The sequence below is a fragment of the Argiope bruennichi genome, chromosome 7, assembly GCF_947563725.1.
Source record: "Argiope bruennichi chromosome 7, qqArgBrue1.1, whole genome shotgun sequence".
NCBI classification, from domain to species: domain Eukaryota; kingdom Metazoa; phylum Arthropoda; class Arachnida; order Araneae; family Araneidae; genus Argiope; species Argiope bruennichi.
Genome location: NC_079157.1, coordinates 106,609,117 through 106,636,715, shown reverse-complemented (window position 1 = coordinate 106,636,715; position 27,599 = coordinate 106,609,117). Strand labels below are relative to the sequence as shown.

At 23.8% G+C, this 27,599-nt stretch overlaps 2 protein-coding genes across 2 annotated transcripts; one reads left to right on the top strand and one right to left on the bottom strand.

The window, feature by feature from the left end:
- Positions 1-605: 605 nt before the first annotated feature.
- Positions 606-18,598, bottom strand: LOC129975765 (tRNA modification GTPase GTPBP3, mitochondrial-like). The gene is made up of 9 exons (XM_056088969.1): positions 18,305-18,598; positions 16,793-17,122; positions 15,106-15,241; positions 12,399-12,552; positions 11,189-11,261; positions 9,286-9,429; positions 6,583-6,748; positions 2,090-2,428; positions 606-854 (listed from the first exon to the last, which is right to left on the bottom strand). Exons 1-9 carry the CDS (start codon positions 18,327-18,329, stop codon positions 623-625), a joined length of 1,599 nt encoding a protein of 532 aa, XP_055944944.1. The 5' UTR covers positions 18,330-18,598; the 3' UTR covers positions 606-622.
- Positions 18,599-18,893: 295 nt separating this feature from the next.
- LOC129976124 (thymidine kinase, cytosolic-like) lies at positions 18,894-27,380 on the top strand. Its single transcript, XM_056089524.1, has 7 exons — positions 18,894-19,030; positions 19,106-19,137; positions 19,222-19,335; positions 19,632-19,725; positions 21,882-21,971; positions 23,869-23,988; positions 26,404-27,380. The coding sequence occupies exons 1-7, from the start codon at positions 18,965-18,967 to the stop codon at positions 26,521-26,523; spliced, it is 636 nt and encodes a 211-aa protein (XP_055945499.1). The 5' UTR covers positions 18,894-18,964; the 3' UTR covers positions 26,524-27,380.
- Positions 27,381-27,599: the final 219 nt, after the last annotated feature.

The following is a 27,599-nucleotide window of genomic DNA, read 5'->3' as shown; positions in this document are numbered from 1 at the left end:
AGAAGAAAATACTCCAGCAACAAACCAAAAATTTTGATCACATGATTTCCACAACACGATTTTGAATTCCACCTACTATCTGAGACATCAAATTCACTGGAGTCTAATCTAAAGAACTATACATAGAATATCACAGAACAGTTTTTCCTGAGTGCATAATTCAATATCACATAATTTGCATAAGACAGACCTTTGCTTGAAAATTAGATACACGATATTGGAAGCATAGCAGAAATTCACAGATTCTATGGCCAAATATTCTGAAACTGTTGTGAGAAGTAAAAGTGGATCAACAAGGTTTCAGATAGATAGTCATAATATATTTGACTTGTTAATGATAAAATGTAAACAATAAATAATTTGCAATCTAAATGTGTTAATTCCACATTTTGTCTTTAATTTGCTGGTATCTGACTTTTGTATCATTTCTGTTTTTTTTAAAAATGAAATATAATCCCTATAATCCCAAAATAATTATCTTTTTGGCCTATTATTAAAATATCATTAGAAACAAACATGATCATTAAAAGATTCAAAGAATATGAAACAAAACATCAATATATATCTTAAACATATATATATGATAGATTGGCAAAAGAAAAAGAAACTTTTTAAAATTAATTTATTTTCCTATACAAAAATCTTTAAAAATAACATCTAAAATATCATTTATTCTTATTCTCCCAGTAATTTTCCCCAATTCATTCATAGCATGGCGAAGTTTATCGGCAGCGATGGCAATATCCAATTTAATGCATTCATCAAATTCAATCAGATCTTGTAGACAATTCTTTACACAGACTCTATGGCGTTCTTGAGTTATGGTGGGTAGTTCACCAGCATGTCCACAGCATCTATTAAAAAAAAAAAAGAACTTTTTTAAAAATTCTATGAATGTCAACTTTAATGTTCCCTTCTGTCAAGTGAAAATACTCAGGTAAATAATTTCAAAGATTGCATACACTGAGAACAAAAGCAAACAATAGAATCGCTTTGATTTTCTTGTATACACTTAGAGAATACAAAGTATTTTGTGTTTATCTTAGTGAAACAGTGAATAGAAATGAATATGCATTTTGGACTTCAGATTTTGGATCCAGCAACTGAATGGATACAAAATCTGATATAGACCTCAAATTGTAACTTAAAAATTCATCTCTAGCGTGAGTTTTTGAAATACTACATTCCCATGCAACCAAATATATGGATCAATAAATAGCCCATCTATCAAAAATCTAATGAATATCCATAACTCTGATAATAAAATCATATGCCAAATTCCACCTATCTAGCTGATTTCACTTTCTGATTTCTCATATTCAATGAGTGTAGAAGGGAAGACAGACACACTCCTAAATTGATGAATTTTGTTTTAAAATCTTATAAAAACCTGCAATTTTGGCTTAAAAGTTGCATATTGAATTTCATTATGAGATTATTGTATTGATTCAAAAATACTTAAAAATCTCTAATCAATAAATTTTATCTAAAATTAAATAGCAACATAAAATGTTGGTTTTAAGATCACATACAAAATTTCATGAGTATAGATTATTTCAATTATATTTATGTATAGAGAAATAAATTATTTAAAACATAGAAATCAAAATTTTTGATGCTTACTTTTTAATAGTTTATAAAATTGGGGGGGGGGGAGTTATGTGTATGAATAAGATTGATATCACTTAAATTTTAGCATAATGCATTTGTGTGTGTGTGTGTGTGTGTGTGTGTGTGTGTGTGTGTGTGTGTGTGTGTGTGTGTGTGCGTGCGTGCTATAATATGCATAAAGGTTAAAGAGTAAAACTTTAAAATTTTGCTTACATTTTAATTAACAAAAACTAAAAAAAAAACAGACAATTTCTTAGTGAGCATCTACTACCTAAGAAGTAACAACTATTCTTTTAAATTTAATCTTTAAGTCTTACACATTTGTCCTGATTCAAACATTTTTAATCATTTTTATAACATGCAACACAAATTTCAGAGAAAACATTAAATATCATTAAACAATAATTTTTACAAAAGTCGGACTCACAGAATTAAAAATTACAAAAAAATCAGAAAATAAAATTTTATATTTACTTACAGTTCCTTGATTCTTTCTGATAAAACATTCATGAACTTTTGCATGCCTGTTCCATCTATACATGAAACTGCACATATTGAAGAATACTTTTCTTCTAACTGCTTTACTTTCATCAGTTCTTCCTCAGATAATAAATCTATTTTATTTAAAAGAATAAGGGTGTTTGCATTAGATTCTTCATGTTGATTTGCCACTATGCTCTGCAAGTAACTCTCACCAAGTTCTTCAGATAATAATTTGTGTATGAATTCTTTTGTATTGGGAACATTATTTAATGACAACATTTCTAAAGTTCTTTTGGCTTCAAGAATAAATAGTAGCATATCTGCCTTCGAAGATCTAGAAATGCAATATATAATAATTAGTAAACATATAACATAAGAGGCAAAAAAACAGAAAGACATAATTTCATACACTTACTGATTGTAAAACAATTCTCTTTTACATGCATTTTATATTGATAATGAAATAGGTTGATAGATGCTTTAATTATATATATTGAAACTATGAGGATTAAATAAAATTATGTTTTGGAAGTTTCAAGGTGATTTCTTAGTAATGAATTATTGCTGTCTATATTATATTTTTAATTATGCTCTCTGTTGCTCTGATTTCTATATCAAATTCTTTATCATGATATATATTCTAGTCGTGAATCATGATAATATATTCTAAATTGTCAAGAGACTAGCATATTTTTTCAGAGGCAAATTCTTTGAATTATGCAAAGAATTTATTTGATACATTTTGAGGGGAAAAAATGAACTTCTGAAAAATCAGAAAGTTTGAATTTTTTGCAGTAATCCAGTGATTGTTTAATCATATTTAATAAAAATATTCCTGAGACATTAACATTTTAAGGGAAAAACAGTTCTATACTTTTATGACTAAAACTGATCAAATTATAAAGCTCTGACTATCACTATTTTAGATTAATTTAATGGCCACCTAGGGAAAAATTTGTGAATAACTGCATTACATTTCTTCTAAATGGATATTGATTGGCCTAAATTGATGAAATTCAAAGCTTCACAGCATTTGGATATAGATAAGAGGAACTTTTATAATTCAAAATACTAATATGCTTACTTAATTAAATATAAATAATAAGATCACAGGATTGAATAAAAAAGACAAAATCCATGCAGAAGTACATTTTGAATAGATTAACTTAAGAATTTTCTTTGCTTAAAAAAATAACTTAATATATAATTCTTCACACCATTTATAATATTTTTTTTAAATTGGTAAGGAAATGCCTATATCTCACAAATTAGCCATTGTTCTACAGTTAGGTAAGATATCATGCATGTTATTGATGTTAATGATGTTATGAAGAGAAGAGGAACTTTTTTTATTTCAAATAGACATATCTATGTCATCAAATATAAATAATAAGATTAGGAAATTATACGAAAAAGGACATAATTCATACAAATTCAAATTTATTAATTCAAAAAAACTTAATAAATAATTCTTTACACCATTCAGAATATGTATTTCTAATTGGTATGGAATTGCATTCTAAAAATTAACCATTGCTCTACAATTAAGTTGTATATTGTAGATGCCCTATGTCTTGTTGGGTGAATTATGATAATAAAGTTATATAGCAGGGTTTTATTTAGTATTTTGTTGAATTCAATAAATGTGTTATTCTAAATTCTGTCATTATTCTGTATATTTATGCTTATAACTTTTGCTTCTTTAAAGAGTCATGAAATGTTACAATGTTATTTTAAATGTTGCATTTAATATCATTCAGTGTTAAATGTGTTTCATATTTCAAAGTTTTTGTCATCCTTTCCAACTGGTTGACATATACCCTACATCCTTTTGATATGCAAAGTCAATAAGATTTAAATACATAAATAATCACCTAATTTCTGAAAGGAATAAATAAATGATCATGTTTTAAATATGAGTATGGAAATATACTACAAAATAACAAAAGAAGAAACTAGTGCAGTTAATTTATTTACTTATGTTCAAAACTTTGATTAATAATTGAAAATTCAGTAAACTTTAATGCAATTGTAATTTATTCTGTTTTAAATGCTTGATTTCAAAAATTAATTAGCTTTTAACAAAGAATAAAAATGTTATTCTGTGCAGGAGAAAGTTTTTTTTTTTTTTTTTTTTTTTTTAACTACTAATAATAAAGGAGAATGTGCATTTGTGCATTTGGAATCTACAAACCAGACTAGCAAATTTAACACAAATATACTAGGTAAAGTGGGAATATATAATGCACAACGATTTTTATTCGAAATCTTAATTAATAACAAAATTTAATAATTTAAATTTTTCCCATGATAACCTTTAAATATATTATTCCTCAGAAATTATTTTTACACCATTTTAAAATTATTAAAAAAAATTTCTTTAACGATATCAATTACATTATTGTGTGAGATTTTTCTTAATTTTCACAGTTTTTTAAAATAGTTTTTATATAACTTGCAGAAACCTTTTTCATTATTGCACTGAAATTCAAAATATTAAAGAACAATCAAAGTTTTTATTAAATATTTAATCGCTTGTTTTCTCTCATTATTGAAAGTTAAGAAAGAAAGATTATCTATAACAAATTACATTATACATAAAAATTCTTAATACAATTAATATTCTCAGTAAATCAGCAAGTCACCAGAAGTGGCGAAATTCTAATATATTGGTACTTCAAAGATTTTTATTTTAAATTCATTCCATAATTCAAATATTTTCACTATTTCCAAGAATTTATTATTACATAATGTTAAAATATATATAATTGGATTTTTTGTTTGTTTGTTTAACTTAAAGTCTAAACTAAAAATTGTAAAACATTGCTTCATATTACTTGTTTTTCTTTGGTATCTATAACTTCCTCAGTGTCCTCAAGTGATTATTGAATTATTTGTTAAAGTGTTTGATTCACTTTAAAAGTGTGATTTTTAGGAATTTAATATTGAATAATATAATCAATAATAAATTTAGAATCACTTTGAAGATGTTAAATACAAATCATGCAATTTATTTTTCAGTTTTATTGTGCAAATAATCATTCTAAGTACTGTATACAATTATGAAAAGTACTAATTTATTCATAGAAATTATCATTTTTATTTGTTATTATATGTATTTAAATTACTTATTGTTTGTTTATTAAATATAAATAATTTATTGGAACTGTCATATATTAAATATACAATTTTATAAAACTATAAAGAGAATATTACCAGTAATTGCAGTTGCTGATTTTTATTTTTAAACATTCAACTTATGTTATTTGAAATGTAATTAATACAAATTTTTCAAGAAAAATATTATTAAATCACCTACAATGCATATCTAAAATAGCTTTAATACATAGCAGTTAATTGTATTACAAAAAAAAAATCATTTCATTAACACATCAATTCCTTGTTTTTTTTTTTTTTTTTTTTTTTTTTTTAAGGAAGATTTAGAACATACATAAGCATATCTAGAATATAAAAATCATACAAATTTTATTAACTATGTAAACAAAATCGCACTTGTTTTTAGAAGCTTCTTTCAATTCATTTAGTTTTCTAATTGATAGCTTTTTTTATCTTCGGAAAGAAAAATAAACATTTGGACACAAAAATAAATACATTTTAACAGTATTAAAAGCAAGCAATTTTTGAGATTTTTATAAATGCAACACACTCAGTATTCAGCTCATACAAAAACAGGGAGAATGATGTGTAAAAGACATTCTCAAAGAGATATAAGGTATATTTTAAAAATATTTTATCGGAAAGAAATTTAAGTATTGATTCAAATATTGTTCATTCAATAACATTTATTTTAGCAAATATCAATTGATTTTTTATAATCATTCCAGATTACTAAAAGTACATTTATATTTCATATGAATTTAGCTAGTCATACAAGATTTTCATTCACAGTAAACAATTACAGAAGTAGAAAAAAAATGAAGGAAGAATTCATTTTCATTACATATAAATTTATCTCATTATTTTTTTCATTACAATTTATTTTCTGAATTATCAGAAAATAAAACTGACTGTCTTAGTTAAGAAATGTTCAAACGACTATTTAAGTGAAATCAGATGCATTAAAACTGGTCTTCTTGAATTGAACATGTAGCAAAAAATAAATTTAAATTTTCTAAATAAGATTTCTATGTGATGCTTTTATTTATATTTTGGCTAAAACTTAAAGTAATAGTATTTTAAGAAACAAATATTAATTTTAATAAAATTTTGGGAGACAAATAATTTTAATTTAATAATTTCACAGCAGGCAAAATTACTCACATAGATAAATACAAAATTTCATTTAGCACTCACTCCATTACATACTAACATTAAACTATATAACACATTAACATACCTATTTTTTAAAGATATTTTTTATACAGAATTCAATAATTTATGTAGAATGGAACTGCAATCTATTCTTCTCTTTAACTAAACAATTAAACTTCAAGAAAATTTCATGTTATGTCCTTGAAAATGCTTTACCTTTCTTTTGCTCTTTTGACTCCTTCCTGCTCAATGGTGTCTGAAGTTTCTCTGATGCCTGCAGTATCACAAAAATTAACCATGTATCCACTGATGTTCAGCGAGAATTCAAGGGTATCTCGAGTGGTGCCAGCAATTGGAGACACTATAGCAACTTCTTTTTGACCTAAATATAAAAGCAGAGAAACCTAATGAGCATTCATAAATTTATAAAATAAATTTTTGAGTTTAAACAAACAAAAAAAAAAACTAAAACATTATACCACAAGTTGGAGGAACATCTTAAATCCATAAATTACTGATTTAGAACTATGCAAAATTATTATGTATAATAATTACACATAATAATGTACACAAATATTTTGTAATATTATGCATCTTTGACACGCATAACAAGATTAAAAACTTTGAATATAGTTTGATTGCTTCTTATTTCTTGTTCAGAAATTTATTTTGATACTGATTATTTGATTGCAATATTCTTTCAATGAATGACTCAAATATAATTTAAACAGTTTTGATTCAAAAGATTTATCCTTGGACTCTATTACAAGAACAAATGTTTGTTTTTTTTAATTTAAGAAATGAAATGTTAAGAATATGTACTGGTGAAAACTTTTTGGCTTATATGTATAATTTGTTATTTACTGAAGAGAAAAAAAAATATGCAAAGTAATGGTTTTATTGTAGGCTGATTGATAACCTAACACCCCTCCATCTTTTTTTTGTTGAACTATAGATATAAATAAGTTTGGAATGACTACAATATTTATGTTTGTAATATTAATATATGTTTTGTATTTAATTAAAATATAATTCTTATTTTTGAAATGCATGGATTTGATTTCAGAAAAATTGCTAAATTTTAAAACAATATAGAATTGATAAAAAGCAAAAAAAAAAAAAAAAAACATGTAAATATTGCTAATAAGTTTGTAAAAATCCTTGAAATCTCCCTGTGGAAGCTTTGATGAATGTAATACTAAACAATTTCCAACAATAAGAAAACTTCTAAATTCTAGAAAACCTATAATAGTAACCCTTCCTATATCTAATACTTTGAATGAAACAAAGATATCGCCTCTTAGATAGCTAAAGTCCTAGTTGATTCCTTGATTATGAGCACAAATCAAGTAAGTGCACTTGCTATGCTATATATACATTCTGATATTTTTCTGTTGACACCAATGATATTTCGAGTCTTCTTAGCAGGAAGAAAACATACTTGTTAATTAATCTGTAGATGTAATAAAATCTTTTGTATTAAAATGTATTTTTTTTTACATTAATTTATGTAAAAATACTTTTAACTTGTATACCTTTTTCCCACTTCGAAAATAAACAATGGAATTTGAAATCAATTTCAAGATATGAATTGAAATAGAAAATGAAAAGTTTCTTGCTATGTCCCAATAATATTTATAGTGTTAAGCTTCTTTTTTGCATTTAAATTCTTTATAAGATTTAAAATATCTAATAGAGAGCTTAAAAGAGTAAATGTATTACCAGACATTTTATAGTCCTTGTATTGTTCTTTAAAGTATTTGTAAAAACTAATTATTTTGAAAATTCAATAAGCAGAATTTAATACACTATTATCTTCCTAGCAAGATAATATAATACTTTTAAACGAAAATAATTAAAAGATTTTCACAAAAGGGAAATTGCGAATTTTCAATTTGGCCAATTTTTGAAACGTGTTCATGTTAGTTAATACTGGAATGTGAAATACTCAATCCAATATAAAAAAAATAATTGAGTTTAATATAGTTGTTTGATAAAATATAATCAAATTCTTTAATTGTCTAATTTTTAGATTTGAAAAAATATGAAAAAGAATTTATAAATTACAAAAATAAATTAATTATTGTCTTTAAATGTACACCAAAACATTAACATGAAATAAAAATCAAAACAATTACTCATGAAGTTGCATAAAATTATTTCATAGTATTACAATACAAGAATTTATCTTGTATTTTAATAGTTACACAACACTTGAAAGTTCAATTCTCTTATAATGCTGATTTTATTTTTTGAAAATTTTGAAGTTTTCATAAATTAGGACATACTTTTTCAATTTAGAATAAACAGTCATGTTATGGATTTCGAACTTGGTATTGAAAATTTATCTAAGAGACAAATTAAATAAAATTCTATCAACTGCAGTCCTTACATGCACATTTACAACAGAATTAATTAAATACACATAAATATATATCTACATCATGTAAAACTGCAGCATAAGGATTGTTTCCTGCATTGTTTCATAAAACAAAAATGCTAATACAACAAAACTGATATAAGATATATAAAGGTTTCTCTCATTTTAATTCTTCAAAACTGGTTTCTTTGTTTTTCCTATAATTTGCTTATATTTTTGTTAAACACATAAAACCTTTCCCTCATCTTTTTTGATTAAAAAAATTATCAATAAATTGGTAGTTTAATGATTTAACAAGAAAGCCCCAACAAAAATTATTTAGTAAATATTTGGTGATAAAAGATTTTCTCAGAAAAGTAATTATAGAAAGGAAGAAATTTATAAACATAAATCTCCTTCATGCAAAATTATTTTTAAAAAAAAATTAGAATTCAACAAATAACGTTTTTTAAAATATAGTCTTCCAGTAAAACTTATTAAATGGAAATTAATTCTTCAATTTGCTTATGTAAATGATATAATTTCAAATAGATACTTACAAAGATAATTCATTAAAGTGCTTTTTCCTACATTAGGCCTTCCTATTATAACAGTGAACACACCACTTCGAACTTTTTCTCCCTTTCTCTTATCTTGGAGGTGAGCAGAAATCTCATTTTTCAGAACTTCTAAGTCCTTCTGAACTAAAAATTTTGAATTATCAGTCATTATATAATACATATTTATAATATCAAATTAAAGCATTTTCCTAAGGAATGCTTATATTGTTCATTATCTACTCTATTCATTATTATTATTATTAGTCATGATCTTATTGATATTATAAAACATTATTTTATTGATCATTTGTTTATTAAAATGATGACATTTTTTTAGGTTAGTTATTTGTTACTTTTAGACTTTAGTTGTCTTTAATTCATTATCATAAATATTACTGAAACTTGAAACATTTTTTCTTCTAAAATTCATTATAAGATAATGCATTAGTACTTAATCAAAATACTTCTAAATTAAATGATTAATTACCACATCGTGAAAACATTAAATTTATATATTTTGTAACATACAAGAATTCTAATACATGACTAGAAAACTGATTTAAAAACTTTATTTTTACAAACATGAAATAAAACACATCAAATAAAAGTATTTTTTTTTTTTAAAAAAAAGCTCAGGATTAAGTATACAATTATACATAATGCCAAAAACCTAGTAAAAATTTGTTACTGCAGAAACAGAGAATATGGTTTTATTCTATAAACATACAAACTTTTATAGCTGTGATTACACAATATTTTTATGAGTGCATAAATTACACCCTCTCAATGAAACTGATGCTAGTGCAGGAATATCAACTGGAAGAAGTCACTTTCATTAAAAGAAAATCATTGCATTGGATTTTATAGAGTAGCACAGAACTTTTCTATCCACTTATATAACTGATTTTTCTTCTATAAAGACTCAATAATATAATTAAGAAAATACTACTCTTAGGAAATAAACAAAGAAAAAGAATGTGGATGAATATATTAACACTATTAGCAAATTTTAGAAAGTTATTTTACTTACTTATATTCAAAAATATAATCTGATGAGAAATATAAATTTTAAAAAGCTTTTCTACGTTCAGAATGTTAATAATTTTAATTAAGATATTGATAATACAAATTAAGGTATCAATAACTTAAACTAAAATATTACCAGATCATTAATATTTAACACCTACTTTCCATAATTTGTATTTTCGTAACAACATTTTTTAAAACTGAATCCGCTAGAATATTTTCAATCTTTTTTTCATCTCATTAAAAATTAAAAAGACAGTAGTTACTGAAATAAAGCAAAAAGTTTTAACTAAAAATAAATAAAATAAGTAGTTATCAATAAGAAGAAAATCAATCTAATGTTTTAAATACTGAATATCTCATTTATTTTCATTATCCATTATATATAATTCTAGACCATTAAAATTATTATAATTGCATCCCTTTATCTCTTGTCTTTTTACTTGTAAAAATGAGTAAAAATTTGTGAAGGATTTATGTAGTCAACTCCTCTGAATTGTACTATACTTTAAATTAGTGTCTTTAACTTTTCTTGACTTCTTTCTATGTTCAAATATATGAGTTTGCAAGAGAATAAGCAGAATACTATATTACTTAAACAACACTTGCATATTAATGCAAAAAAAAAACATTCAATTTACATATAAAAAATTATACACTAATATTTTAAAAAGTAAAATAGCATGGTTTTAACAACAGTATATAATACCGCCATTTTTTAACAATTAAAAAATTCTAAACATCAAATAGTCTATATAGTATATATCGATTTTAATAGTATTCATAACATTAATTTTAAAAGTAGTTTATGCTCAATTTCATATCATTAATTGTTATATATTCAGATGAAAATAAATATTCATAGAAAAAAAAATACCAGATGGTAAAATGGATTCATCCAAATGTTGATCTTCACCGAAGTCTATGAAAGCCTCAAGTCTAGCAGAACACTAAAACAGAAATTAACATGAAAGCTTGTTAAGAGCCAAAACCTGAATGAGTAATAAAATCAGAGAAAGTAGAAGAAAAAATTGTAAAGGTGCTGATAAAAATATTTTTTAAAAAATACTAAGACTCTCTACTGCTTATAAAAAAAACCCTCCATTTCATTCATTTTTTTTTCTCTTCTCATTCTTTAATTTTCTTTGTAAGCCCAAAAATTGTTGTGTTGGGAACTAATTTGCTAGCTGCTGAATTGATTAATTTTTTAAAATTTCATCAAGTTATCCTTATCCAAAACTGAATTTTATGATTAAAAATTTATCAAATAAATGAGAATGGATTCAGATTGCAATTTATACCAATAATAAAAAAGTACAAAATCACATAAAATCTAACACCATCCTTATATGGTGTGCCAAAACATGCATTTTAGACATTATAAGTAAAAAGAAAGATTTAATAAATACAAATAGCCCAACTTAAAATGCTTAGCACAAACAGCTTCTCAGAAAAGCTACACTCTAGCCCACAATAGCATCATCTTTATATAGTGTGCAAATACATGCCATTTCGTTAAATTAGTCATTTCTTTAAAAAAAATTAGTACTTTTAAAATAAACATATTGAAAGAATAAACAAAGATTTTAATGATTAGATTAGTATTTTAAATGAAACCTTAAATGATTTCAGTTCATGACTTAATAAAATGTAAAGGGTCGAGCTGCATTTATCATTAGTAAACATGAAATTGTAGAATGTGAGGAATGAGTACATTAAATCTGGAGTACATTAAAACTGTATATATAGCTTTACAACAAAGAACACTCATGATTAGAAATGTAATAAAAAACTGCAGATGTAAATTTTGAAGAGACCTACAAAGCTTATTACAAACAGGCTATTAAATTCAGATAGTAAATTATGTAAAATAATTTTACTTTGAAAAATGTGAGATAGATTAATCATATATTTATTTATAAAGCTAGAAGTATGAACTGAATATTTTAGCTCAAATCTATGTAAACAATATATAATAACATGAAAATATATAATTCAAATTCATTATGATAATCGAAAAATATTGTGACTTTTAAAATAAATCATTCCCTCTGTTCATCATGATTTCAGTAAATCCAAACACAAACCCTTTTAACCCTATCTGTCCAATCAGTGTATAACTTATGCAAACCTCCATCCATCTGTCGCAAAGCCTGCCTTCGCTGGGCTTCTGTTTCAGCATTGAGCAAATCTGCTAAGCCTTCCACCTCTGTCAAATCCAATTTATCAGCCATGAAAGCTCTAAAATATAAAAATGAATGCATTAATCAATAATGTTTATGAACAAGAAATTTGTTTAAAGCAAAGCAAAATTACATAAGCACATGATTTCAATAGCTTAATAAAGATATCTGTAAATAAGTTAAAATGGATATTACAAACCTTCATTAAAAAACAATACAATTAATCTTTACATTATGTCACAAAATAACCTCTTAAAATAATAATTTTAGCCTCTTCTTTGGCCTTGTAATCTTAAACCCTCTATCTTCTCACATCTACTTTTCCAAATCATTGGGAAATAAAATTTGCAATAGTTTCACACCATATTATATATACAGTGATTGGAGTTTAATCATACTGCCTTTGCAAAAGGATTGAAATCTGTATTTCTTTATGTTACATCTTGCATATTTAAGCTATAAAACCAGCAATTTTTATTAATTATTTAAATTACATTCAGCATTTGAACTTCTTGTAAAATAAATACAAAGGAATCACATTGTTAATTAATCAAATTGTCAGAATAAAACACTGATACAAATGAAAAAAGCATTAAATTTTAAACAGAGTTTTAAAAAAAGTGTTCAGAAATAATGAAGTTTTATTTATTTCAATGAATAAAAAGCTTTTATTACTATTTCGACATGAATTCAAATGAGATCAATGGAACAATATTGAAATTACTAAAATTATAAAGGATTTTCTTCTTTAAAATATTCTAATACACATAAAAAAATTGTTCAAAAAAATTCAGATCTAAAGAATTTTATTCAAATCTGTACTATAACTATTCAAAATTAGTTCATTTTCATTTTTCATTAATTAATGATAAACTTTTTTATATATCTTTCATTTCTAGAATGTATAAAGTATTGCATTACATATTTTATCTTCAGGAAAGGAGATAAGAATTAGAAAAAAGAGAAGTCTTGATTAATTACAATATATTAAATTCAAATGTTAAATTATTATATTTAAATGTTTTTTTAACTTCATATTTATTTACTTTAAAAAACTATTAAAGTTGGAATTATAATTATCTATATTCATGTAGATATATTTCTATGCATTCCAATAATCAATATATTCCAGATCTGTATAAATTGTTCTTAATTATAATAATTATTATTTTAGTGAGGTATGGCCAGACAAACTAACATCAGTTTACATGGGAAAGAAATTCCTTTTTTGCAATAGAATTTTCAAATTATGTAACTAAATTTTGTTAATTTATTTTGAAAAGAATTAAAATAAATATATTTGTAAATGCATGAATACATAATATTAAGATTTAAAAAATGATCATCAAAATCTCAAAATTAAAAAAAAAAAAGGATTTAAGTAATAAAAACTTATTGATATTTTGTAAAATATAATACAGCAAATATCAGATTTATTTATACAGAAAATGAAAAATCACAGATATAGATTACTATAAATAAGTTCTTCCCAAAGCAAGACAGTTGAATTGATAATTACTCAGATATAGCAATTAGCTATATCTGAGTAATTATCAATTAATATTAATTATTATTTTATAAAATGTATAGCAAAATGTTATACATTCAATGTTATCATCCAAATGGTAACAATGATCACACACAGAGATTGTTAAGTTAATCTTTTTTTAAAAAATAACCTTAAATTAGTAGAAATGTAATGGTAATATTATTTTTCCTCCTTGGAACACACTGTATAGATAGAGAGTATTAACCAACTTTAATATTTAATGCATAAAATTGTAAAATATAGAAATAATATTATAATGATTTTCTTTTTTAATCCATACCATACATAATGAATGGTCCCAAAAGATACACTATACTGTGTCATTTTTAGAAAATTTTCAAATTTCATATCTTTATAGTAAATAATTTATGTATCATTCTTTTTTTATTTAAAAAATCAAAACTCATACACACAAAAATTTATTTATCTACATTTAATAATTAAATAATGCATATTAGAAAAACAAAATACAAAAAGATTTTGTAAGATAAAGTAAATAGAAAAATTAGAAGAAAAAAAATCAGTTTTATGAAGACGGTACGTAGAGCTTTATCACAGATTGAACAATAACCTTTTGAAATGAATATTGTTACATTTTTTTCTTCATTTTGAAAAAATATTTGCAGTTTCTTATAAAACAAAAAATTAATCTTATCAATAGATTTATTTAAACACTTATAAAGCTTTGAGAAATAGAGTGGACCAATCCAGAATTGTTGTTAAAATGAATTAAGCATCATTTTCAAACAGAAAAATATTTTCTTTAAATACCATTATGGATCAAGAGTTTCAATTGACCTATATCAACATTAATTGCATTCATTAAATGGTTCACATCCCATATTTATAATGATGGCACCTAAATCAGGTGAATGAAAATTCTGTGCTGGTCCACTCTGATTTTCAATCCTTTAAATATTTATGCTATATTATTCTTTGTACAAAAACAAACAGTAATAAACATGAAATAGGAGAAAATAATAAAAATAAGTGACAAGCATACAAATTCTCAAATGTTTACTGATAACAAGCAACAAAATTCAGAAAATTAAATTAGCAAACCTCTTGGTGAATTCTCCAGGTTCTGCAGATCGAAAATGAGACAATTTCTGAAGAGCATTCAAAACACCTTTAATGACAGATTTGCTGCCATGCAGATGAAGCTCACACATATCCTCACCCGTGTAACTTCCAGGAGCTTCAGAATAAAAATAATAATGTTAATTAAGGCCACAAGATAAAGAATACAAATTAATATGAATATTTTAGAATAATTACAGTCATATATATATATATATATAGATATAGATGAGAAAAAAATTATATAATATTTCATTTAAATAGTGCAATGGAACTTGTCTACTTTAGGATCATTTAATTCATTGTTAATCTAAATTTAATTCTATATCCTAAAATTTCCAACCAATGTAATATTAAAATGCCACTGATAGCTCATCTTATACAAATTAATCTAAGTCATATATAAAAACAGTGAAAAAAAATATTTCTGAATTGTTTTCAATGATATAGTGTGTGTTTTGTATCTTTTGTATATCTCATTCTCATTTAATAATCTTAATTATCAAGTATTTTACTGCTATACAATACATTTAATCAAAATAAATAAATAAAAGATCTGTCAATCTTTAGTAAAGCTTTGAGCAGGCTACATTTAATTTCTACTGTTTATTCTGAACTTTTACATCTCTGTTATTGTAATGAAATCGTTATATATTTGTACTGTTTATTTTAAAGTTTTAATGCTCAGTTATTATAATCAAATTGCTGTATATTCTTTGTTGATTCAAATTATTTAAATTGATATTTTTAGAAATATTAACTTTGTACTATAATTATCACTTCCTTTAAATGATTTTCATAAAATATTTAAAAACAAATTTTAAATTCATCTGGGGTTTAAAAAAAATATTTATTATGTTTCCATTAGTTAAGCAGTCCCATTACATATCGACAGCTTCTAGAATAAACTATCTATTTGAGGGAAAATTTTTATTTGCTTTGTGTGAGTGTGTGCACTGCATTTCTTAAGAAAAAGCAAAGAAAAAAATATAGTAGCAAATATTACAACTGTAAAATTTTTTTTTTATTTTTTTATATCTTTTTTTTTTATCTATTTATTTTCCTTGGCATTAACTCCCCAAATGGCTCAAAAGTTGTTGTTTTTTATTATTATTTCTTGTTTTGTTTTAAAACAACTAATTCATATTTATTTGCATATTTCTTTCTCATTGATACATGTAAAATATTTATCAGATGACAATTTACGATAGCATGATTAAGAGTACTATTAATTCATTTTCAAGAGTTACTTCTCCTAAGTTGAAAATTATTAAATCAAAATAATTAATCATTTGAAAAATAAATTTTCAAATCAAAATAATTGATTATTTGGAAAAAAAATTTCAGAAGCATCAAATAAATTGTTCAAAAATTACATTGAACTAATAATAAATGTTGAACAGCTTATTATTTATTTGTAAAATAATTTAAATAATTTTATTAAATAGTATTAAAATATTATTAACTATTATTTTGATAATAAAATAATTTTAAAAGGCAATGACATTGATATGATGAATGTATTTAATATGTCAATTATTACATTATACATTTAAAATATGTTATATTATACATTTTCATATTTTATTACTAATATGAATTACTAATATTACAGTATTAGATTCATTTATTCATAATTTATACTATTTAGATGTTATATTCAACATACAAGGAAACCACAACGCTAAAGCTTTATCTAACAGCTCATTTGTTTCTGGATCTCTCAGTCTACACAAAACTGCTTTCCTTTCTTCTGGTAATTTCTTCCATTTTGCAATTTTTAGGAAAACTTTTGAAGCTTCAGGCCCTGATACTCTCATCACAACAACAGCAGGATAGGAAAGAGAATAGATTGTACTTCTTTCAGGATACTTCTGCATCCCACTATATTTGGCTGCACAAGAAGTAGATAAATTATATTGTGGCATAAAATACTTCAAAGTAGATCTGCAGATAAATAAATGCTTCCCAGGACATTTCAAACATTGTTGGAAAATATCTAGAAATTCAAAGATAATACATTAAAAATAATCTTTAAATTTTTTATAAATGCATTTCTACATATCAGTAAAATATAACAAAAATTTTACACAAATCATATGGACAAAACAAATTTTTAAAAATTGTTATCCTATAAAATATTTTAAAAATAATAATTTATATGTTAAGAATTTTAATTTTAAAATTTTAACTCATTTTTACTATTTTGGAGTAATACAGTCTTTTTTTATTGCTACATAACTTTATTTAAAGTAATATAATGAGAAAAATAAGGTATTGAAAATACTGATTATAACCTTTTCCTTTTTCAATAGCAACATTTATAATATCAATATATCATTAATGTACACAATTTAATCCAAATTATAAAATTAAACAACCTGTAAATATAAATGATATATATTAGAAGTTTAGTTAGAACAAAATTAGTATTTAACTCATTGCAGTTCTCAATGATTAAATAATACTTTTAATTTAGTATCAAAAATGAATTTATTTTCATTTTTGATACTATATTAAAAGTAAAAACATCCAATATTTAATTTATTTAAACAATAAGATGTGTCTTTTTATATTTGTAAATGGAATTTGCATATTAACCACATGCCAGTGATAAATCACCAAAGATATATTACTAAGATATATCACTAGTATATTCTTTCATAAGTAAAATTGACTAAGTTTACCAATGGTGTGCATTAAATTCTAAAATTTACAATGTGATTAGTACATAAATACCTCTTTGTAAAGTTAGCAAACCTATTATTCTAAATTATTAAATTCAATAATTAGTTGAAATCTTGTTTAATCAATCCCTTCAGTTTGTAAAAATGTGGTACCTGAAAGCAGCAATCAAATTTTTCTAGCAATCCTAACTGCTGATTTATTTGCTATTTTCGTTACTTTAATGAATTGCTCTCTTGAAGATTTCGCACTGTTTGAAATGGGAAGGGACTCATTAAAATACCCAACGCTTTCAACCCAACAATCTTTTATCCTTGTAAGAAGATTTCATTTTTAATACAATCATAACTCCATTAATACGATATTTAAAAAAAAAAAACATTGAACATTTTGATTTATTTTTTATGCATCATATAAATAAATTTTGAATTGACTCTTTATATAATAAATTAAAAAAACGAATTTCAGATATTTTGGTATTTAAAATTTTACTTACTTAAAATGGAAAAAGGATGAAGCATACTGGGATAGAAAATATGGAAATGCTTCTCAGTGTATTATTTCAATCATAAAAAAAGTAACAAACTATAGAAAACTTCATTTAAAATTTATAAACTACAATTTATTTTCTATAATTATTAAACAAAAATCAGTAAATAATTTATCTATGAAATTTTTATATAATCTTTGAATTGAAATAATACTGAACTCAATTTCTTAATAATGTAAGATTAATTCAATGTGAATAAGATTTTGAGATATTTAATTATAACAGCAGCCATAACGAAACGGAGAAGTGTTTATTTACAAACAAAAATTTGCGATGGTAAGTATTTCACTTCAGATTTTATTGACGTTATTTTTATTTATTTATTTGTATAATTTTTACCATGAAGTTAGAATTATCATCATAATGCATCATCAAGCAAAATATAAAACAAAAGCAAAATTTTGATTTCTACGACGTTTAGGAAGGATACTAATATAAGAAAAGTGTGCTAATCTATTGTGCGGCTTTCGTAAATTTATTTAATAATATTTTATATCATAATGGCAACTCTATATTGGCGCAAAATTTGGATTTCCGGATGTTTAATTTTTATTTTTAGCTTGTCTGCTATTTTATTTCCATTAGTTTGTTGAGCATCGCGCCAAAATGTTAGATTTTGCAAGTAAAATCCCGAAAATTGTCTGCCCATCACAAGCAAGGGGCCATATACAGGTAACTTCTTGTATCAAATTTAGTAGTTTGTTTTTTATTCATAATATCTGACAAATTTTTTTTCTTTCATTCTAGATTATATTTGGGCCAATGTTTTCTGGGAAGACGTAAGTTCAAATTAGTTATAATCGTAGAAAATTCAATAAAATTTGTGATAATTATCGGTTGATTTATAATCGGTTTTCTTTTAGGACAGAACTAATTCGTCGTTTAAGGAAGTATCAGATTGCTAACCATAAATGTCTGATCATAAAATATCCTCATGATACAAGATATAGTGAAAAAGAGATAAGTACTCATGACAAGTATGTATTCATTTTATTTATTTACTTATGATGTAACAATCTGTGACTGTTTATTTAATCAAATAGTATTAATGTTTAAATGCATGATTTAAACAAAACTGTTTGGGCATGAAATCTATACAAGAATCTTACATCAAAATAATGTATCTAATCTAATCTAGAAAAATTTATTATCTTCATATTTTACTTTTTAATGTTTTTATTATTAAAACAATTGTTTAAAAAATATTATGAGTTTCTGCAATATTTCAGTGGTGTTAGTTTCATGATTTTACAGCAATATTTTGATGTTTTAGGCAAACTTTGGATGCTGTCTCAGTTGCTACTTTATCTGATCTGAAGAATCAAGCTGAAAGTTATAGTGTCATTGGAATAGACGAAGGACAATTTGTAAGGACAATTGTCTTCATGACTAATTATTAAGTTTTCTAATTGAAACTAATATGATCATTACATATTGTTAAATTTGTTGTTTTTCTTCTTTTTTATTAAACTAATTTCAATTTTATGTGTTTATTTTAATGCCAAGTTCTTAATTATAAGTATGTTCTATGTCATAAATTATTTTAGTTTTTTGAAAATATGAAAGTTTGGTAATAATTATATTATGCAGGGTAGGGACAGAACCAGAAAATCAGGGATTTCAACAAAAAGTCAAGGAATTTTATCAATCTGGGCATTTGTAAAAATATCCAAAAATCAGGAAAAATTACGTGTAAATGGTAATTATCATTTACACGTAATTTTGCGATGTCATTTCTCAGAATCCGAAACTTAATGTCACCAAAACAATCATAGAAATAGCTACCCAGTATAGATTTCTTTCAAGAGTGGAGACTTTTTAGAATATCTTTGTAATAAGAAGAACAATAAGCTGATGAATGTTACTAACTGCAAATGTAATGAGATTTTTAAGATCGTTTTTCACTTTTCAGAAAATGGAGATTACAGTTAAATTTTGTTTCAACCTGCTTTCAACTCAAAACCTTACAATGATGCTATATCTTTATTAAAGACGGAAGTGATAATTTCTAATGGTAACAATGTTGGTGAGATATTTTGGTAGAATATGAAAGAACAAATGTTCATTGCAAAAAGAATCATGACAGTATCAAGCAAATAGTAGAATAAATAATTTTAAAGTGTAAAAACAAGTGATTTCAAGTATAAAAAATTCATGAGCCAAATATGAAGAGTGTAAAGAAAGGAAAAAGGAATTGTACAAAAATTGGGAAAGTAAAAAGGAAATCAGATTATCAGCTCAAAGATTTAAAAGCTACAAATAAATAATAAAAAAGCGAATTCTTTAGAGTTGAGAAGAAAACAAAACCTGCAAGCCTCGAAATTTTTCAAAAAGTGTACAAAACTTTTTAATTTATTTAATGTAGAATTGGTTATTTAAAACTATTTTTTTTAATAATTGATATTTTATTTAGAAATTATTAATTGATTATTATTTTTAAATTAGTACTCTAAATCAAGTATTATTTGTTGTTGAAACAAAATTAAAATACTTTGATTCATTTATAAGTACATAAATTTTTCATTAGAGTAAGTAATTTCTAATGATTTATTATAAAAAAAAAGATTGAAAACAATATTTGGCAGTTTCTTTTGTTTAAATCTTTGTTAAAATATATATTTTTAAGTGTGTATAATCATATATTTTTTATATTTATGCTTCAATATATAATTTCAATACTTATGCAAAAAAAAAAAAAAATACTAGTTAGTTATTTAATTGCTTTATAATTTTGAGCAAAGATCATAATAAGCTTTTCTGTTTAAAAAAAAAAAAAAAAGTAGTTATGTACTGTTTAAAAGTTATGAAAATTATATGTTGAAAAGAGTAGTTTCAATGTTTCTTAAAATTCTTAAATAATTTTTGAAACGAAGTAATTCGTTAACATTGTTAGTATCTTTTCATACAAAAAGTATAAATGCTGTTTTAACAGTTTTTTTTTAATGTTTTTATTCCATTAAGCTTCATGATAAAAAAAAAAAAATCATTATAAATACCTTGTAAAACTATTTGTATTAATGTATATTGTACAAATATAGTGATACTGAGTATTGAGAATGCCAGGAAACTAATATGATTAGCAGCTGTAAATTAGTTAAATGCTGCAAGTTTAGTCAGGGAAAAAAATTCATAGTTTCTGTGGCCATTCTGTTATGCCTTTAAAAAACTTACTTTAAACATAAAATTTAAATAATGTGATAAATTTGCTGTCAAAAGCATCATATGAAGGCATATATATGTAATATACAACCCTTCCTGTAGGGAAAAAATTCTAGATTCAGTTTGCTGAATTATTAATGTTAAGTTTAGATGCTTTCCCTTGTTCTAACATTTCAATCACATGAAATGGTTATTCAGTTTTTCTTTCTTTATTCCTATAATTATGACATTAATATTGATTTGAATTTATTTGTAATCTTAAAATTCAACTACCAAAAAAATGTTTAATTTTTATATGATCAGTGAATTGCAGAACCTTAAAAATTTGTTTTAGATTATTCTAATGCACTTCTATTCTTTTTAGTTTCCAGATGTAGTTACATTTTCAGAAGAAATGGCAAATATTGGCAAAATTGTGATTATTGCAGCTTTAGACGGAACATACCAGAGGAAGGTAACTGATACATTGGAATCATACTTTTCTTACTTAGGAAACATTCTTTCTGTTGCTGATTCCATTGTGGGATTAAAAATTTATAATTTTACATTTTTAATGGGGGGTTTTTCTACAAATGCTGATATTTATATATCAATAATTACATTTTTCACAGATACCATATATTAAGATTAGTGTGTTACTAATTAAAAATGTGCAATAACAGGGTATCTTCTATAGTTAATGTTAAATCATTTAGTTAATAGAACAAAAGCAAAAAATATATCTTATAAAATGATGTTAATTCTGTAAATAATATATATATATTTTTAATTGCAGGCTGAATTATTTGTTGAATAAATCAGGAATTACAAATTTCTTTTAATTTTGCAATTTGAAAAGAGTAAAATAAAAGAAAACATTTGTTTTCTGCATCTGAATTACAGAGAATAAGCACTTTTCCATGAAATGTTTTCTTTTTTTTTATATAATTTTTTTATAAAAAATAATATTTTTATTTTTATGCTTACTTTATTTAAAATTCTTAAAACTGTTTTAATTTAACATGGGTTTGTATATATGTTATACTCATGCAGGATCATTTAAAATACAGGTCACAATCTCTTCGTGGGTTGTAAAAGCTTGACAAACTTGAAAAATTATTTTGAATTGAAATATCTCATTAAAATTTATTATATAATTGCATGATTTTTTTTTAATTGTCAATCAGTGCTTTTATTTTTTATAACAAGATTATGTATTTTTAGACTGGCATTCTTATATAAATAATAATATTTAAAAATCATTATGAATGCAATGTAATGCAGTAATTGTTGATGCAATATTCATGTTTATATTGCAGAATATAATTGTTGTCTTTTAATGACTTTGCTTGAAAAAAAATTTTGCTTAACAACAAATTTATTTATTAGCAGGATCAATTACAATAAACAATTTTTAATAAAGATAAATTAGATTTATTATATCTTTTGGCATTTGTGCATCTTATGATAAAGTTTTAAATGTTTATTTAAAAAAAAAATAGAATGATAAATTTCTAGCTTTTATGATTGAAATTTTTGGTTCAAAACACACAAATAGTTCTAAAAAAAATTTTTTATCCATAGACAAGGTATTTCTTCATCATTCAGACAACTTGCCAATTCATAACTATGTTTCCTATTTCAGTGGTGATAACAAACTTTTACTGAACATTACTGATATACCTAATTCCATGGTGTATTTCATTGTTATTATTATTATATTGTTTTTATTATTATATTGTTATTGTTATTATTATTATATTGATAAATAAAAAGGGGAAGTATTGGTATATTTTCTTTTGCTTAAACATAAAATCACACCTAAACAGTATCATGCCGCAATCTTTTGGAGTAAATGCTCACATTTTATGTAATTTATTTTTTAATGCTTCTTTACAAAAGGTAATTGCATTTTTTTTTCTGGTTACTTGGGGAATATAAATAATTAAGATTCAAAATCACAATGAAACAGAAACAAAAAATAAAGTACATTAGTATGTGTCAAAGGAAATGAATAACATTTTTTTAAATACTGCAATTGATTCCATTGTATGCATTTCAAAGATATTTTTATCACAAATTATATTGCTGAACTATAAATATAAAAAATTATGATATTTATTTTTAAGCATTGTATGCCAAATTGTGTGTAAGTGCCAGATCATGCACTTACTATTTGTTTTTCTTTTTCATTTTATAAATAATAATAGTTAAAGAAAAAGTGATACATTTATACTGATAAATACGTCATATAAAACATTGTGATTTTAACTATGGAAAACAAAGATTTTCAAATATAATCAACTATTATTACTTTTAGTACATTTAATGTTACTTTGATTTTAATACTGAAGTAATTTTTGCCTTTGTAGGGTTTTATCAACACCCTACAGCTTGTTCCTCTAGCTGAAAGTGTTATCAAACTAACTTCTGTTTGTATGCTCTGTTTTGAAGATGCATCTTATACCAAAAGAATAGGAAATGAAACTGAGGTAAATTAGCATTTCAAAATTGTAGTGTGCATTTAAGACGTGCTATTGTAGGTGACTTGTTCTTATTCTTTTACTATGCATATCTATCTCTCTTGTTTGGCCAAATCATGTCATGTCTGTCATATATTATTTAATTATGCATTGTCAACATAAACATTACTTTTTTTTATTCTACATTTAAAAATGCAGTTGATTCTAATATTAAAATGGTGCAGTTTATTTTATGTCCAACATCATAATTGCTGGAATAAAACATCTAATGAAAAGAAAATGATTATCAGTCATAATCATTCTATATATGTTATATATTTCATAATATACTCCTCCTGCTTATATGATGTTTAACTTTTGTAATGGCAGTACTTTTCCAAGTATCAGCATCAATATTTGATCATAATTCAAAATGAAAACGGCTTTTTTAAACTTGTTTACATGTAACGTCAAAACAAAGTATTATTATAGTTAAAACAAACCACTTTTTTTTTTTAATTAAACTCTTTTTAGAGAAGTCATAAATAAAATAATAAACGCATTAACAGGCTTTTAGTTTCACTTTCAGTAGTAATGATGATTTCAACTGTAAATTTATTGAAAGATATGCAAGTAAAAAAAAAAAAAAAATCAGAAAATAAAATTATTTTTTTGCAAAAAAAAAAAAAATGAATTATAATGAATTCAATTTATCTTTGTCTTTAAAATAAATTCTTTTTATCTATGATATTCATAATCTAATAGCCGTAACTTTAATTGCTTGAAATCATTTTAAATTGCTGATCTAACAATTATTACACTTCTAAGAGGAATTTTCAATCATGTACATAAAACCTGTGATATTTCCCCATGTATTCTTTCTGTTTTGAATGCTTCACTAGTGAAATTTGCACTTTGCTTTGTCATAAAAAAATGATAATGGATTATATAATAACTTAATCTGCCCTCTAAGGATTTAAAATTAACCTTTTATTATTTCTAGTCATCAAATAAATTGGATTATAATAACTACCATATCTTTTACAATTATGTCTATATTACACAACTAAATCTTGTATTAGATGTTTACAAGATTATCCATACACTTGTTAACAAATCAGTAAACAAAATTTTAAGTAATTTCTTCAAAATTATGTTAAATATATTAGACAAATAACAAAAGCATATCAATTCTCTGATTTCTACACATTTAAATGTTAACAGATTCATTTTTTAAGTGATCTTTTTGTAAACATTTTAAAACTCCTCTTTAAACATGAATGAAATCTTTTGCTCTTTTTGTTCATTTGTATATCTTTTATTTATCCTCCACTCTTTTTTTACTTTCAAATGTAAATGAAAAAAAAAAAAAAAACTATTTTTGAGTGTGAATAAACCTTTAAAATTCACATTCACAAGAAATTTTTTTAAATTTATATGAATAACTATTGTGTTTCTCATATGAAAAAGAAATATATTCTTATGAGTGTATTTTACATCATATGACTAAAATCATTATTATTAAGATTCAATGTCAAATCATCAATTAAATATTTATTTCATAATTAAAACTAGTTCACTCCAAAACTATACGTATTTATTTTAATTACCCAGTGTGTTACATTATTTTCCCAAATGTAAACATATGGATGAAAGGTTAAATAAATTTTATAGTTACAACTCTTACTAAGTGAAATTTAATTTTTACCTACTATTAATCAATTTTGATTTTTTTTTTTTCTTTTATTTTTGAAACCTGTAACATTTGTATTCCTGAGAAATAAAATAGGCAAATAAGGAGTTTAAAAATGAAAGCAAAAATTAGTTATAAACAGGATACAATTATTTAACAAATTTCATTTAAATGCTTAACCTATGTTTCTGTAGATTGCTTTTGTTATTTACAATAAATATATTGGCACTCTTGATTTCTATACAATTTAAAAACTAACATTCATTCATTTTTTTTCATGGTTTCATTTTTTTTGTGGTCTGTTAGTAAATATTTTTAAAACTAATTTTAATAAATATTTTATTTAATAATGAATAAAAATGTGACAGCTTTGGAGTATTCCAGTGTGGAGACTTTGGTTAATTGTTCTCTTTGGTTCATTACTAGTAGAAATTCTCACAAAAGCACACGCTTTAATTCATTTAATGAACTGAAAATTCAACTGGATTCTTTATTTTGTAAGTTTTAAAAGTTCTTGTATAAGATGTTTAACCTTTGTTTTTGATTTATCCTTAAAAAATTTAATTTATTTCACTTTTACAATTTTCTGAATAAAAAATAATTTATGCATACAAAACTTCTGTGCATTAAAACTAATGTTTAGTATTTTAAAAATTTTGTTACCTTTTTCTATTTTTGTATATTCAAAACTTTTGTGTGTATTTTAAAAATAATGTTTAATATTTTTAAATTGTTCTATTTTATGCTTTTAGCTTGAAGTCATTGGTGGAACTGATAAGTATATGGCTGTATGTCGAAGCTGCTATGAAAGTTCATCAACTGAACCAGTGCAGGTGGACAAATTAGCTACTCCAAACAACATAGGTCTGTGATAAGCAAATGAGTCTAAAGTGTTTCAGTATAAAATATTTTGATACTGATATTTTAGTACAAATGTTTCTCCCGGTTTATGCATTTTATCTTCATTATGTTTTTGGTTCAAAACCAACTCAAACTCATTTATATTTTCTTTGATATTTTAATATTGTATGCACATTGACTTTAGAATATTTCATCTTTTTTGTATATATTTTGATATGTGAGTAGTATGTTTTATAACCTTACAAAGGTCTCAAAGGACAGAAAAAAAAAACTTATTGCTAAAATTTATTTAATGTATCTGTAATTTCTTTTATAATTATGTATCTATAACATTTAATGACTATTATTCCATTGATTAATAATGTTTAAAACATTAATAATGCTTTAGAAAGATTTTATTGATAATTAGCTTTTATTTATTTATTAATATCTGTAAATGTCTTGATATTCAAAGTGATTCAATTCTGATTTATGTTGTCTTTCACTGCTCTATGAATTATGCATGCTGGCTGTATAAAATTCTTGTATATATTTTAATATATCTGCACACAAATGATATTTTATCTTAAATTTACAAAGACTTATATCTGATGGCAGAGAAAGAATTTGCTTTAAATCAATTCCAGAGTTGGTTGTAAGGACTCAAATGGATGTAAATAATACTTATTTTTTGGACGTTACAAATTTCCGTAAATTAATAATATATCCACGAATCAATATATATTTATAAAATATTAAATATTTTAGAATTTATTAGTGTTTTTGAAAGTTTTTTTTAATCATTTTATCTTCAATTCATTATATTCAATTCATCAGTGTTTTATTTAAAAATATGATTATAATTTATGAAAACCTCTCAATGCTCTGATGTATTTCATTATTTTTGTATTATCTTTTTATTTTATCATGCACATTGGTTATAAATAATAATTTTTATAAACAGTTTTGTGAATATTTTAGTATATAGTCCAATAAAAGTGTTTTATCCTAATCTTGTAGTAATCTACTTTTGAAGCAAACAGAAGCGGGAAATTTTATTAATTGCCCTCAAATTGTCAATTATATACATCTATAGTATTTGCATTTA

Coding starts and splice junctions, on each gene's coding strand:
- LOC129975765 (XM_056088969.1), bottom strand. CDS start 18,329: ATGCTTCATCCTTTTTCCATTTTAA. Junction 17,123..18,304: donor TCATCCTTTTTCCATTTTAA/GTAAGTAAAATT, acceptor TTGAATTTCTAG/ATATTTTCCAACAATGTTTG. Junction 11,262..12,398: donor GGACAGATAGGGTTAAAAGG/GTTTGTGTTTGG, acceptor TTTCTGTTTTAG/TGTTCTGCTAGACTTGAGGC.
- LOC129976124 (XM_056089524.1), top strand. CDS start 18,965: ATGTTAGATTTTGCAAGTAAAATCCCGAAAATTGTCTGCCCATCACAA. Junction 19,138..19,221: donor CCAATGTTTTCTGGGAAGAC/GTAAGTTCAAAT, acceptor GTTTTCTTTTAG/GACAGAACTAATTCGTCGTT. Junction 19,336..19,631: donor GAGATAAGTACTCATGACAA/GTATGTATTCAT, acceptor TTGATGTTTTAG/GCAAACTTTGGATGCTGTCT.